The sequence below is a fragment of the Aedes aegypti genome, chromosome 2 (assembly GCF_002204515.2).
Source record: "Aedes aegypti strain LVP_AGWG chromosome 2, AaegL5.0 Primary Assembly, whole genome shotgun sequence".
NCBI classification, from domain to species: Eukaryota; Metazoa; Arthropoda; class Insecta; order Diptera; family Culicidae; genus Aedes; species Aedes aegypti.
The window spans coordinates 145,923,769-145,937,839 of NC_035108.1; the positions used below are offsets into that span (position 1 = coordinate 145,923,769).

The 14,071-nt window shown below is 38.4% G+C and overlaps 1 protein-coding gene across 1 annotated transcript in view; it reads left to right on the top strand.

The window, feature by feature from the left end:
* Nucleotides 1-14,071, top strand: part of LOC5578071 (T-box transcription factor TBX6) — a 133,967-nt gene that overhangs the window by 91,389 nt on the left and 28,507 nt on the right. The window contains exons 3-4 of the mRNA XM_001663642.2: nucleotides 12,807-13,074; nucleotides 13,469-13,606. Coding sequence (XP_001663692.2) covers nucleotides 12,807-13,074; nucleotides 13,469-13,606 — 406 coding nt within the window. The remainder of the gene's footprint in view (nucleotides 1-12,806; nucleotides 13,075-13,468; nucleotides 13,607-14,071) is intronic.

Sequence of the window (14,071 nt, forward strand, 5' to 3'; positions counted from 1 at the left end):
CAACTTCATTTCGGTCCAATTCATATCTAGTAAAATGTAACGTTCATACAATGGTGAAATAAAATAAAGTTAAAATATTTTTTTTTTGGTTCAAATAAATAGCTAACGATTATACATTTAAGAAGCAAGTCTAGGAAAAATGATAGTCCTTGCCATTCTAAACAACTTTGACGAAGACGCCACCTTTCTAAGTAAACAGGCTACTGAGCAATCCGGAAAGCAAAAGTTTCATGCTCATTAGCCTGGTGGCAAAATCTTAAAATTTTTGGCTTAAATAATGTTAGCCCTTGTACTACTGAACAACTCTGCCGAAAACGCCATCTTTCTAAGTGGTCAGGCTACTGCGCTATGCGCAAAACAAAAATTAAATGCTCACTAGCGCCATCTGGTGGCGTAATTACGTATCAGAATGACCACCCTTGAGCTACTGAACAACTCTTCCGAAGACACCAACCTCCCAAAACATCAGGATCTAGAGATATCATATGTTACAAAATTTTGCATTCTTACCCCTCATGGTTCATATAGTGCAAGTCAAAAAAGCGCCCCTACCGACCAAGTTCTCAACTAAAAAGATGATCCTCAACTCCTTAAGGTAGATCGTACTGAGTGCTGACACTCCGCCGAAGACAGTACTGTGCAATCTCTTAACGCATAGAGGAAATTCCACAACACCCTCAAATTGATGAAATCCCATTACGCGGATTCCTATAACGCCCACCAACCATGTTTCTAATAGGAGACCTGACTGCAGATTTGTGTAGAAGTCCTGTAATAATGGAAAATTTGAGTGTATTATGAAGTAATACGAGAAGGAAACTGAAATAACTATGAGGGAACTTCCTTCAGAAGCTTTGGACGAACTTCAGGAAAAAAAATGAATGAACTTTAGATAATTCTTTGAAGTAAGTAATTGCATACATATTTTGAGAAGATGCTACCAGAGTTCCTAATAAAATCCTTTATTATATCTGGGGAAAACCTTCAAGAAAACAGAAAGAGTTCTTTGAGAAACTGAATACTTTAAGGTATTTGGTAGGTGATGATGGCCTTCCCGAGAGAATACCTTTAGTATTGTTAGGAAAAATTTCTCGGGGAATTCCCTGAAAAACAAAAAAGAGGAGGCATTTCTGAGTAATCCTTGGAGAAACCCATGGAGGAGTTCTTAGAAGTATCAGATGAGGAAATTATGGATGAATTATCAGTTAAATCCCAATATACATTCTTGAATGAACTTTCGGAGATATCCCTGAGAAAATCCCCCGTGCATGGCCGTAGCCAGCATTTCCATCAAGTGAAAAAGGGTCAAGGAACCTTAAAGTGCATACACAAATTTTACGCAAAGCGATCATTATATACATGCATTGTTTAGGTATGAATCATTAAACTATGTAAGTGACGGGTGAATGTCTTTTCCATTCCTTGATGGCTACAGCGTAGCGTCACGCCATTGCCGGGCGTATTGTAGAGCTCCATCTTCGTCGGTCTTGGGCGAAATTTCTTCAGTTGCTCCGAACGTTTAGGGTCGCCAGGTCCTCTTCCACTGCGTACAGCCAGCGTATTCTTGGTCTTCCCCGAAGCCGCTGACCTCTACCTGGTTCCCTGCTGAATATTATTTTCGCAATTATTTCTTCCGACATTCGCACTAAATGACCAGCCCATTGAAGTCTGCCGTATTTTACACGATTGATAATATTCGCACCTTTGTACACTTGATACAACTCGTGATTCATGCGTCTGCGCCACACACCATTTTCGAGTTTCCCACCGAGTATTGTCCGCAGCACTTTACGCTCGAAAGCACCGAGGACTTTCCGGTCTGACCCTTTCAACGTCCACGCTTCGTGCCCGTAGAGAGCCATCGGAAGAATCAAGGTTTTATACAGGGCGAATTTGGTTTCCGTTTGCAAGCTGTGGGACCTAAGCGGGTTACGTAGTGCGTAAAAGGCCCTATTCTCAGTCGCAACACGTCTTTTCACTTCGCGGGAAACGTCGTTGTCACATGTCACAAGTTTTCCAAGATAAACAAATTCTTCAACAACTTCAAACACATCCCCATCATACACTACCTCAGCACCTATACCACCATGTCTGACTCAATCTCTACCTGCAAGGGGGTGGACCTGGTGTAGTGGTTAGAACACACGCCTCTCACGCCGAGGACCTGGGATCGAATCCCATCCCCGAGATAGTCACTAAAAATTTCAGTGACGACTTCCTTCGGAAGGGAAGTAAAGCCGTTGGTCCCGAGATGAACTAGCCCAGGGCTAAAAATCTCGTTAATAAAGATAGAAAAAATCTCTACCTGCAACCATGTACTTCGTTTTGGTAGAATTAATGGTCAGGCATATCCTCGCTGTCTCCCTCTTCAGAGGCACGAAGGCCTCTTCCACTGACCTGCGATCGATTCCAATTAGGTCTATATTGTCCGTAAAACCAAAGAGCATATGCGACCTTGTGATAATAGTGCCATTTCTCTGCACGCCAGATCTCCTAATAGCACCCTCGAGTGCAATGTTGAACAGTAAATTCGAAAGTCTCCCTGCTTCAATCCGTCTAGCGTCACGAACGAAATTGACACCTCGTTTGCGATCCGAACACTTGATTTCGAACCATCCAGCGTAGCACGTATCAGCCTTATTAGTTTTGCCGGAAAACCATTTTCAGACATTAACTGCCAAAGCTTATTTCTTTTCACATAGTCGTACGCCGCCTTGAAATCAATAAACAGATGGTGAGTCTGCAAGTTATACTCCCGGAATTTGTCTAGGATCATTCGCAAGCTAAACATCTGGTCTGATGTCGAACGGCCCTCACGAAAACCAGCTTGGTATTCGCCGACGAAGGACTCCTCGAGCAGTCGCAGTCTGCTAAAGGTCCCAAGTATTCCTATAAAAAAACATGCATTCAATTTCTCAACAGATGTATCCAAATATTAATATATTCAGGAATAACACCCGAACTTCTTCTTAAATTCATTTTAGAGAAATTTAGAAATATTGTTTAACATTTCATCTATGAGATATCGGCCAGATATTTCTTTAGACATTATTCCAGGTATTTTTTCTGGGACTTGGCAAGAAATTTTAAGTGAATTTCATGAAGTATTTTATCAAAAGTTCTAGCGGAGATACCTCTCAAATAGACTCATAAAATGATTTTAGTAATTTCTACAAAAATTCTTGATGAAATCTTTTTTAAGTATATTTAGAAATAATTGCTATAGAATTTATCCAGAATATTCTCAACCAATTTGCTAAAGAAAATATCCAAAACGTCTTTTGAGAACTACTCCAAGGATTTCTTTGATTTTTTTTTAATATTTCAAAGAAATTTGTGGAATTCAAAAAGTAATACGTTGGAAAATTTTCTTTTGAATTTTGAGACGATTTGTAGTTTATTTGATGTATAAGTTATAGTGAAACCGGCAGCAAGCATTAGCAGAAGTTCTGAAAATATCTTTGAAATTATTCTTCATGTATCGTTAAAGTATTTCTGTTCGAATATATGTACTACTTCTGAGATAATACATTTTCTTAAGGAAATCACAGGATTTAGCCCTGAACAAATCAATGTGACACTTTTTAGACATTATTCCTGTGGGGATGAAACTATATCATTTGTGGTAGTTGCGGTTAAATTGATTTTGCAAAGGAACAATTCTTGAGAGTTTCAGAATTCCCTATAGGAATACTTGTACTTTGAAAAGTCTTCAAGAGGAGAAACTCCTAGTTTAATTTCTTGAAAAAATCTTCTTAGGAATCCCTAAGAATTGCCTGGAGAAATTTCTGCAAGAATCTCCAAAGGATCTTTAAATTTAATATCTTGAGTAATTTCCCTAAAATATAAAATACAGAAGAAATTTATAATACATAATTTTCTCGACTTCCCAGGGCATAGAGTATCTTCGTACCTGCCACACGATATACACATGCAAAAATGGTCATTGGCATAGTAAGCTCTCAGTTAATAACTGTGGAAGTGCTCATAAGAACACTAAGCTGAGAAGCAGGCTTTGTTCCAGTGGGGACGTAACGCCAGAAAGAAAAAGAAGAAGGAAATTCATAAATAAATAACATTTATCGGATGTTTTCTGTAATTTTATTTGAAGGAGCTCTAAAGTCATTTCTGAAGAAATTTTCATGATATTATTAAACAAACTGTTTAAGGCAAACTACTTTGAAGAATTCGTAAAGCAATTTCTTGAGCAAACCGTACCTAAGGCAATGCTTGGAGATGTTACCAGTGGAATTACCCCCTGACCTTCTCTGGATACGCCCGTGCCTCAGTACATTCTTTGAAGAGTTGATGGAGGACATCCTGAAGTCATAATAGTAGGGGTTATTGGAAGGACTGAAGTTTATATCAAGAAATTCATTCATTTATATTTGAACTTCGGACATTAGATTTTTAAACTTGTAAAAAACTTTATTTTAAGGTATCGAAAAAAAAAAATATCGATAACGTGGCGTACTATTCTAAACAGCCAACAATACAGCTACTGAAAGACCATGAACCGCCACCTCTCGCCATGGGTACTCACTCAGGTCGATACAAAATGATGCAATTTTATGCTGACCAACCACATAATGAGCCACTACTCCGCGCACACACACACACACACACACACACATTGTCAAATGTGGAGCCATTGTCTGCCTCCTCTTCAGTCGACCAGCAAGGAAAATTGCCTATCTGAGACCCCCAACCCCGGGCACTCCGAGACACTCTAAACGACAGAATGGGCGAGAAAACGGAGAGAAAACAGCAATGTACTACATCACTGAAAATTTGTGAAAACGTATCATTAAAATTGATTTGTAGCGATGAAATAATAATTTAGGAAAGGCCCCAGAAATTAAACACGGGTTCTCCTCGGTGAGGTCTCTCGAGTGAACCTTACTTCGCGCTTGCTGATGGCTTTTGGGATACCAGCCTTTGTCTTATGGTTATTTTTTTTTGTTTTACTTTACAGCCTGTCAGTGGTGGTTTTGTTGGTTTTTCTTCTGATTCTGAACGGACCTGACTGGACCTGGGTCGTTTTGCTGTTCGAAGGTGCTTTCACAAATTATGTTGCGTTTTATTGGCATTTTGGTCCTCACTTTTTGGCAGCTTGTTGGTTAAAACTGTCTTGCAGTGCTAATTTCTTGCGATGTGTCGCTTTTGTGAATGTCGTTCAGGAAAAGCATTGCAGTTTGCGAAAATCATGATTTGTTTTGTAATGCTTTTTCAACTTTCTGGTGTTGCGTGTCGAATGGGAAGAGACTGCACTGAAATGAATTGTATTGCGGAAATTACTGAATCCATGGTAAAATTAAGAACACATTAATTTGTTAACTTTAGTAAAACACAGCCAACATCACTGCACTTAAAAACTCAATTTATTTGACCACAAGGTATGACTAGATATTTACTTGATCTAACAAATTTAGCATTACACTTTTGACCACACTGTTTCGTTCATACTTACAGTGGTGCTCAGTTATATTAATTAGATTATAATAAAGTGTTCTTAATTTACCCTGGATTCGGTTGGGAATACAACAAAATGTGTTTGGGTTTGCTCCTTTGTATTTTATGAGAATCACTTGACAGCATTTTTTGACAATCGACATTCCTTGTATACTTCACCTTCTTTTTGTGAGCATTCTTTTCACGATGTTTCGTTTCACGACCGACATTGGGATTAACGACCGTTCCCATAAAAAAAATCAATATCTCCACAAGTTATCTAATTATATGGTCATGATTAGAATCACATCACTGACTGGAAACACTGTTCATGAAAATATGAGTTTATTACAACACGATCTGACACCACTGTTGACGTCTATATGTCAAATTTACAAATAACTTGCACATGTGATTAAAGAATCAGGTCAATGTCATTAACGTTTTCTGTTGTTATTTGGCCACTTTGTGATCCTCGTTTGCAATCTCTCATTTAAGATGCAAGAAAGCAAGCAATATTGGCGAATGTTGGGTACAATATCGTGAAATGTTTCAGACTCACTCAAGATTGCAAGTATTTCTGAATTCAATGAGGCAGTTTACATTATTTTTCGTTGAATATTCTGTTATAACTCGTTATGCATGACAAACATAAAAGCTTACGTGTCATGTAGATTTAAGATTTTTTTTTGGTGTGTAGAGACCTGCAATTTCTTCTAAATAATTCACATTCGTGATATAAGAATCGTATCAATGACATTGCCATCCATAATAGTCACTGTATAGTCATGTGGGGCCTTTTTTAGCCGAGTGGTTAGAGTCCGCGGTTAGAGCTGAGAAGTTGGCTCTGTCCCAGTGAGGACGTAATGCCAAGCAGAAGAAGAAGAAGATGGTCATGTCAAAAATTAAGTAAAATGGACATATCTTGACAATTAAACAAGATACCTGCAATTTCTTCTAAAAAATTGCATTGGTAGTTTCAGAATCGTGTCAATGTCGTCACCGTCGTCTGGTTTTTAATGACCACCTAGTTGTCGTCCTGAAGATCAGAAGAATCAGCTTTGAAGAAATCGCAGCTGACCAACAAATTGTTAGCTATTAGTCATTTTTATGGATGTCCCGGATCTTCTGGAGGAACAAGAAATGGTCATTTGAGATCAAACCGAGACAGCGATGCTGTGCTAATTTGAAACTCATCACTGAAAGTTTGAAACCAAAAATCCCAGCTCTCTAGGTTAATTTTCAGGAAATGTCCAGTTTTACATATGTTCCGGATCTTCCGGAGGACCTAGAAATGGCCATTAAATATAATATAATATATTATAACAAGGCAAGGATGATATGCTAATTTAAAGCTCATCACTACAAGCCGTTTGAAAAATAAAATCCCAGCTATCTATCTCAATTTTCAAGAAATGTCCACTCTTGCGGATGTTCTGGATCTTTCGGAGGACCAAGAAATGGCTATAAGTAATAATACCGTGAAAACGATGATATATTCATTTGATTTGATTTGGATTTTCCGGAAGACCTAGAAATAGCCATTAGAGATAATACCGAGGCAACGATGGTATTCTATCTTGAAGCTCATCATTGTTAGTCGTTTGAAAAAAAAAAATGCCAGGCTTCTAGTTCAATTTTAAAGAAATGTTAACTTTGGCGGATGTTTCGAATCTTCCGGAGGACCGTAAGGTGACCTTGACTCCAATCCCACGATATCACAATATTGGCAAGAGGATACATAATTTTCGTTTTCTGTTAAATTACATAGATGGGTTTAGGAAAAGGAAGTTGATCGATTTTTTACCCGACCTGACCCAGGAGGACACCAGAATAACTCCGGACATAGGAACTAAACTGGTCCACTTGTGCCAACATATGAAACTAGAAGCCTTTTGATTGCATTTAGTGAAAACCGCATCTGAATAAGTTGAATTGAATGTCCACAATAAAGCACAATAAATTGCTATCCTTTGTAACATGCAAAATGCGGCTTAAGTGTTTCCGTCTCTTGTTCCGTTTTCTGGCTCAAAAAACAGACGGCTTAAGCGCCACCTCCGAAGGAGACCGTCTGTGGAGTAATGTTTGCTCGGCAAGGAACCTCAGGGCGGGATTGTTTTATAAGAGTCCAAATAGCAATTTAGGAAATGATACAGAAAACTCAAATGTTAAGCGATTCACGAAAATAGTTGATACTGACCGTCGTTCTACCGACACACAATTACACCATTCACAAGTATCATCACTGGAAGAACTCACTTATTTAAATATCCCTGTGCGCTTCAGACACGTGAGTGGAGAGGATTATTTCCCAGGCAGTCTATCTTGGAGTACAAAAAAAAGGAAAAAAACAGGTAAAACGACGCGAACGCGAAGACCAAATAACTGTAACTGGGAATGCATTAACTCACTACAAAAAATGATTGCATTTGGTCAAAAACAGCAAAAACATTTCTCTATAACTTTTGATCTCGCCCTAAGAACCATTGGTAACCTAACGGGTAGCTCGTTGTTTATAAGCAAATGAATGGACCAACATAAAAACTGTCTTCACTATGAGATAGTAGAGGATCTTCTGTTTATTATAACATTGTAAACAACGCGTTAACTCTTTCGTTTCATCAGAAACAACATGCAACATACATGGTTACCAATGGCTGTGGGTGGCAACGACTTATAGGAGACCTAACTGTAAATGCTGCGATAAATGCCGCTGGCAAAGCAGAAGTGCAGGACGAAGAATGCGACGGCAAAGGAGAACTCCGGTTTTAGTGCATAGACGCTGGTGATATTGCGACTACAACTCCAAATACGGTAACGAAGTACGACTTTTTGGTCCAATCAGATAATGATGTGTCGCACGCAGATAAAAATGATAACGCGGTTGACGACGATGGGGATCGTCGATGGCTTGACACGTGGCCTCTACACATGGTAACATAAATGGTGGTGGCCGCTTTGTCGGAACGATTTGTTCCCTTCCGGAGTTCCCCTCAAACCGGGATGAGATTTTTTCATAAAACGAACATTAAGAGTGAAGTTTACACCCAAAAACCCGGTTAAAACTCATGATTCAGCTCTCATGTATACAAATATAGTTTCTCAAGAAATCTAAACCAATTTTTAACTTTACTAAGAGTAAAAAGATGGTGAATCAGCACATTTGGCAATAAAGAATAAATCACTAGAGTGACCTAATGTCAGAGAATGGTGAAATATTATTGATTTTACTTTTAGTAGAATAGTAAAGAATACCAACATACAATTTGTGAATAAAAATGAGGATTTTTGTTGTACGAAAAATAATGCTTAACTTTGGCGAACAGATTTTCTTAGGAGTTTTGGGAAAAACTATTTAGATCTTCAACCAAAAGCATTTTGTAAGATTTTATATTTTCATAACATTGCAGAACAATAGTTGAACGATACACAGAAAACCGATTACGATTGTATCAACAAATAAAAGAGATATAACATAAACCAGGTGTCCACTTTATAAAATGAACAGTCCTTAACAAAAATTCTTCACACAACAAAACAGACTCCTCCGCAGTCCAGATCAAAATGGACGAGTAGAATTTTTGAAAGTCCTCGGATGGAAAACTTTTCAAACGATTCACTAATTCACTCTCGTTTGATTTTGAAGCACGATCAAACCCAGCGAAGAATAACATCCCATTTGTTGCGGTCTATGATCGGCAATGTAGCGCAAGTTGTAACAAGTCTGATAAATATGTGCAGTGAACGTGAGCCCCAAAGAGAGGGAGCGATGTTAAAATCCATTTTTCTTGCTTGTTAACTATTGGGGGTAGATGTACATATTATGATAGTTACAGAGAGCAGTAGAGAGATGAGAGATTCCCCAGACAACCAGAAATCGCATGAAAGTTCACGTTATAACTCGTTTATTCATACTAATTACATCAAACCCGCAAAACACCGTGGATAAACTCGTCAAATTGATGAATTTCCTCGCATAAAACACTTCTTTTCTGAGTTCATTTGTACATTTTGTTTCACCCCGTACACTCGTACAAAGTAAGTCGAATCAATTCGTAGCAGCTGTCATATCAACATTTGTTATCATAAGTTAAGTCGCATAAGATTAACAGGTTAGTTCAGGAGAATATTTATACACTCGCATTGTATGTTATTAATCATCACATAATATATGCACGCATATCGCCTCCACTTTTGTACGTAGAAGGCCTTTTCGCGACATCTTATAAGTGAAATTTTGCACATACAAAGCCTCCAGGTGATTTCGTTATGCGTACATTTTGGTTGTCTGGGTCTCTCAATTTTCTCAGGATTCAATCCCTGATGAGAACCGATTGAAGCGTTATCTCTTTCGCTAGCATCTCATCAGAATTAATTGTCATTCAGGAATGTATTTCTGGAAGCAATGCTGCTCGCGAACAGACTTATTTGTGTTTCGTGACGTCGTTTGTAAGGCGACAGGGATTTTATTCAATACTAGTGGTCCAGGCAAACTTCGTCTTGCCATCAAGTAGGCTGTCGAAAAACGCTATGGATCGTCCCATACAAAATAACAGTACCGTTCACTCTCGTTTTTTTTTCGACTTTCCCGCTGAATATCCTAAGATATTTATACATATAAACACGTCGGAGCCCTTGAGGAACAAAACGGAGAAATAATTATTCAAATACGTTGACCCGTTCGTAAGCCATTTCGTGACATACAAACACCATTCCATTTTAATTAATATAGATAGTATTTGTAGTAAGTGACATATATGCAAGTTTTGATTGCGGTTTTGAAAGGAGCATTTCATTTTAAACTGTGAACATCGCATATATTTAAGTGAACTATTGATATAATTATATTACAATTTGTGTACATTTACATTAATATTGAATAAATCCAAATATAATATTTACAAAAAAGTGACCATGCTACACCGTAATATAAATTGATGTTGGTATGTAGTATCAACCTATAGTTTAGATCGATTCTATTACGGACCAATTACATTTTCCTGACCGAATGTCACCATCTCCATGGGGCGATTTTTTAAACTTTTATAGATCAGTGATAAAGTAAATGAATTTCAAATATGTTCCAATCGCTTGTAAATGCATACGCATGAACGTATTCCCATATTTGGAATAATATACATTTTAAGAGTCAAATTACGAAAGCTATCGAACAATCAATTCAGACATATGCGTTTTTGACCCATTCCACCTCGAAGACGGTACTTCTGAACTTCATAAACTGGTGCAATAGAAGGTCTAAATACAGCATCATGATGCGTAGTGGTATGAAGGCTTCTACAATTTAAGAATCAATTTAAAAAAAAGCAAAAATGGGCAAATCAATGACTGCTATGGTGAACGCGTCATGCAACGCGTGCGCGTATGCGAATTCGCAAAGCAGAATATCAACAATATGAAATCCTTTGATCGCATCGTTACTGTGTCTGTATAGAGAAAAAGTGTTAAAAAATAGCAAAGCGAAATCGGTCGAGTATATCGTGATTTTCTGGTGAAGAATGTACGAATAATGAGAGCGAAAGGTACGAAGGTACGACGCATGTCGCGCAATAGGGATTGAACCGCTCTTTTTCCGTTCGCTCTTTCTTTGCGAGCCACTGAGCCACTGAATCGTTCAAAATGAAAAATTCGGATCGGTTTCGTTCACTAAAATGAGCCATTTTGTCCATCTCTAGTTTGACTGCTATTTAAGTAAGAAACGTTCACGCCAAATTTTATATTTTAAGAATTTTTTTTTCTGGAAATATTGATTATACCACTAAGGCCGAACTTTTGCCCCACCTTACTCTAAACTTTATTATTAAGAGGGAAGTCATAATAAGGCATACTGGCGTCGAGGAGGCACCAACTTCGCAGATGATTCGGATTGTCTATCTTAAAACTGGTTTTAGATTTTAAGCCTAGTTTGATATTAGATTAGCAGTGCTGCTAGGCTACAATATATTTTTGTATCCATTTGTTTCATGATTTTTTTTCTTAGCAGTAGTAAAGTTGCTATTTTTCTATAGCTGTGGTATATTTGGTTATCCTACTTTTTAATTGGGCAGTGTTTATAGCTACATAAAGAATTTTGCTTCCTGAGCAGGAAGTCGTGGATTCAATCCCAAGCTAGTCCCTTTCTCAGATTTATAATATTATCTCTATCTTCATATCGTCTTCTTCAAAATTTAATAGTTGTTTGAATGTTACACTCCCATGTAATTGAATTTTTTTGATAACAATCGAGCAGTTTTTCTATCTTAAGTAGAAATATGAAAACTTGAATGGTTGTTTTGAAGTTTTCTCAAACCATGCTTCTACTTTTCCGAAAAACTTAGATCTATTTTTCCAAAACTAGTAGTTACATTTGTCAAAATTTTATCATAACGTCGCAATATCACATGGTATATTGGAATGATACAAAATTACTGTATAGCCTAGTGAATGAATGTCTGCTTACCTACGACTCGACAACAAGTTGTTGAACATACAAGATTACCGGTATCTTGACCAAAATGAGCATAAAAATCTTCTTTTAACACTTACGGGTCCGACGTCACATTAGATCAAAATTATCAATCTCAAAATTGCGTCTTTTGACAAAATTACTGCAAATTTTCAGGATCGACAACAAAATGAAGAAATGTGGTTCAGGCGTTTCCGAATGACTTGGCCACATGCCGTGTTGTTTTGGACACCCGGAGAAATGGCTACTTTATTGGCGGTTCTGAAGTCTAGTTTGCGACATATCAAACTTCATGAATTTGTAAACCAGGTCTAAGAAAGTTTACTCAAGATTAGAGATGGTACCTCGAGAAAGTAGCAATTATAATAATGATTCTGAATAGGTACTTGGCCAGTGGTATGCTAAAAATTATATGCAAATTAATGACTTTGATGTGTCGCAAGCTAGGTCAACTATCAGAACAATTGCCACTTCTTCAAGGAATCGGTGCATGGTTAATTTTACTGTATAGCAATAACTGAGCTAACGAAGCCACCCGGGCCTGCTAGGTGACTAGAAGACCATAAATTTGACGATAACCAGACATATAATTATGACCTTTTGGACGGTTGAGGTGCTTGTTAATGACGTCCTAGTTCATAGAGGAAGTTTGTATGCTTAAGAGAGACCACTCTCTCGGGCAGGCGACAGGAAATCAACCGGTAAGAAAGCGCTCCGAAAATGACCGAGTGGGTGCTGATGACCAACCAACTTCACAACAAGGGGCGAGATGATTATTATTGACTGATAGAGGCGGACCCGCAAACAGTTTGGTCGCCGTTCGTCGTCTTACTTCCGCCTTAATTTCATTCATCACATGTGTCTTTTGCTTTTCTTTTTTTTCTCCTTACAGGCGAATGTTTCCCTCGATGCGCCTTACCGTGGACGGATTGGACGCGGACACCAATTACTGCGTGCTGCTCGAGATGATGCCCATCAGCGACTGTCGGTTCAAGTTTAGCGGATCCCAATGGGTTCCGGCGGGTGGCGCCGAGCCACAAAGCCCGCAACGGTTCTGCCTTCATCCGGACAGTCCCGCCCTCGGTACGCATTGGGCCTCCCAGCCGATTGTGTTCAACAAGGTGAAGCTCACCAATAACACTTTGGACAACAATGGACATGTAAGTTGAGATGATGGACGATGATTGTTTTAACTCGTTTTCGATACCGTCAAACGGGGTAACTATGTCTACAGCCAACCACCGAAAAAAATATCATATGAAATCTACTAATCATTGCAAGAAACATGTCGTTTCGATGCGGCATCACAACAAGTTTCCGTGCAAATATTGTTTCTTGTTTTGGAACTAGCTGAATAGAAGACAAATACACACAACCTTGGTACGGTTTTAAAACTGACCAACATTAAACCACTACAGGTGGTACCTCGTTTAACGGTAACCATTTTGTACGGTTGCTTATCGTGTTCTGATGAGAATAGGACCGTCAAGGTTGATTATGATCATCAGCGTTCGGGGACTGGAATCATAATACATGGTTTGTTTTGTATTACAGGTGGTGCTGACCAGCATGCACAAGTATCAGCCTCGAATACACATCATCAGAACGGCGGACCCGTCGCAGATTCCGTGGGCTGCCCAGCAAGCGTTTGTGTTTCCGGAGACGGAGTTTGTTGCTGTTACTGCTTATCAGGTAGGAATCTAAAAGTATTTTAGGGTTAGGGAAAGCCACGCACTCCTCTTTCAAATGAATAATAGTTATTCACTTCTATGCGAAAAGATTTATATTGTGTCAAAAAGTTTCATAAATAATCTCTGGTTAACATCTAATTGAGGGTTCGCCAAGACTTTTCTTTCCCTCAAGAATTTTGCCAATAATCGTTAAAAATTAGTATTGAAAACTTATAGGTTTCTGTAAAGCCAAACATTTTCCCTACAAATCTACTATTTACTTCAACGTAATCCTCAAGGGATAACTCCACGTGTTACTTATAAGGGTGAAGGGACGAATGACCTTCGGGTTAAAGTCGCTCTCGAACAACAACAACAACAACAACTTATAAGATTTCCTTCAATGCCCATGTCCATTGTAACTGAAGTTCTTCCAGAACTTGTAACCCGTAACAACTCCAGGAGTTCTGCAACATTGAAGATTCTT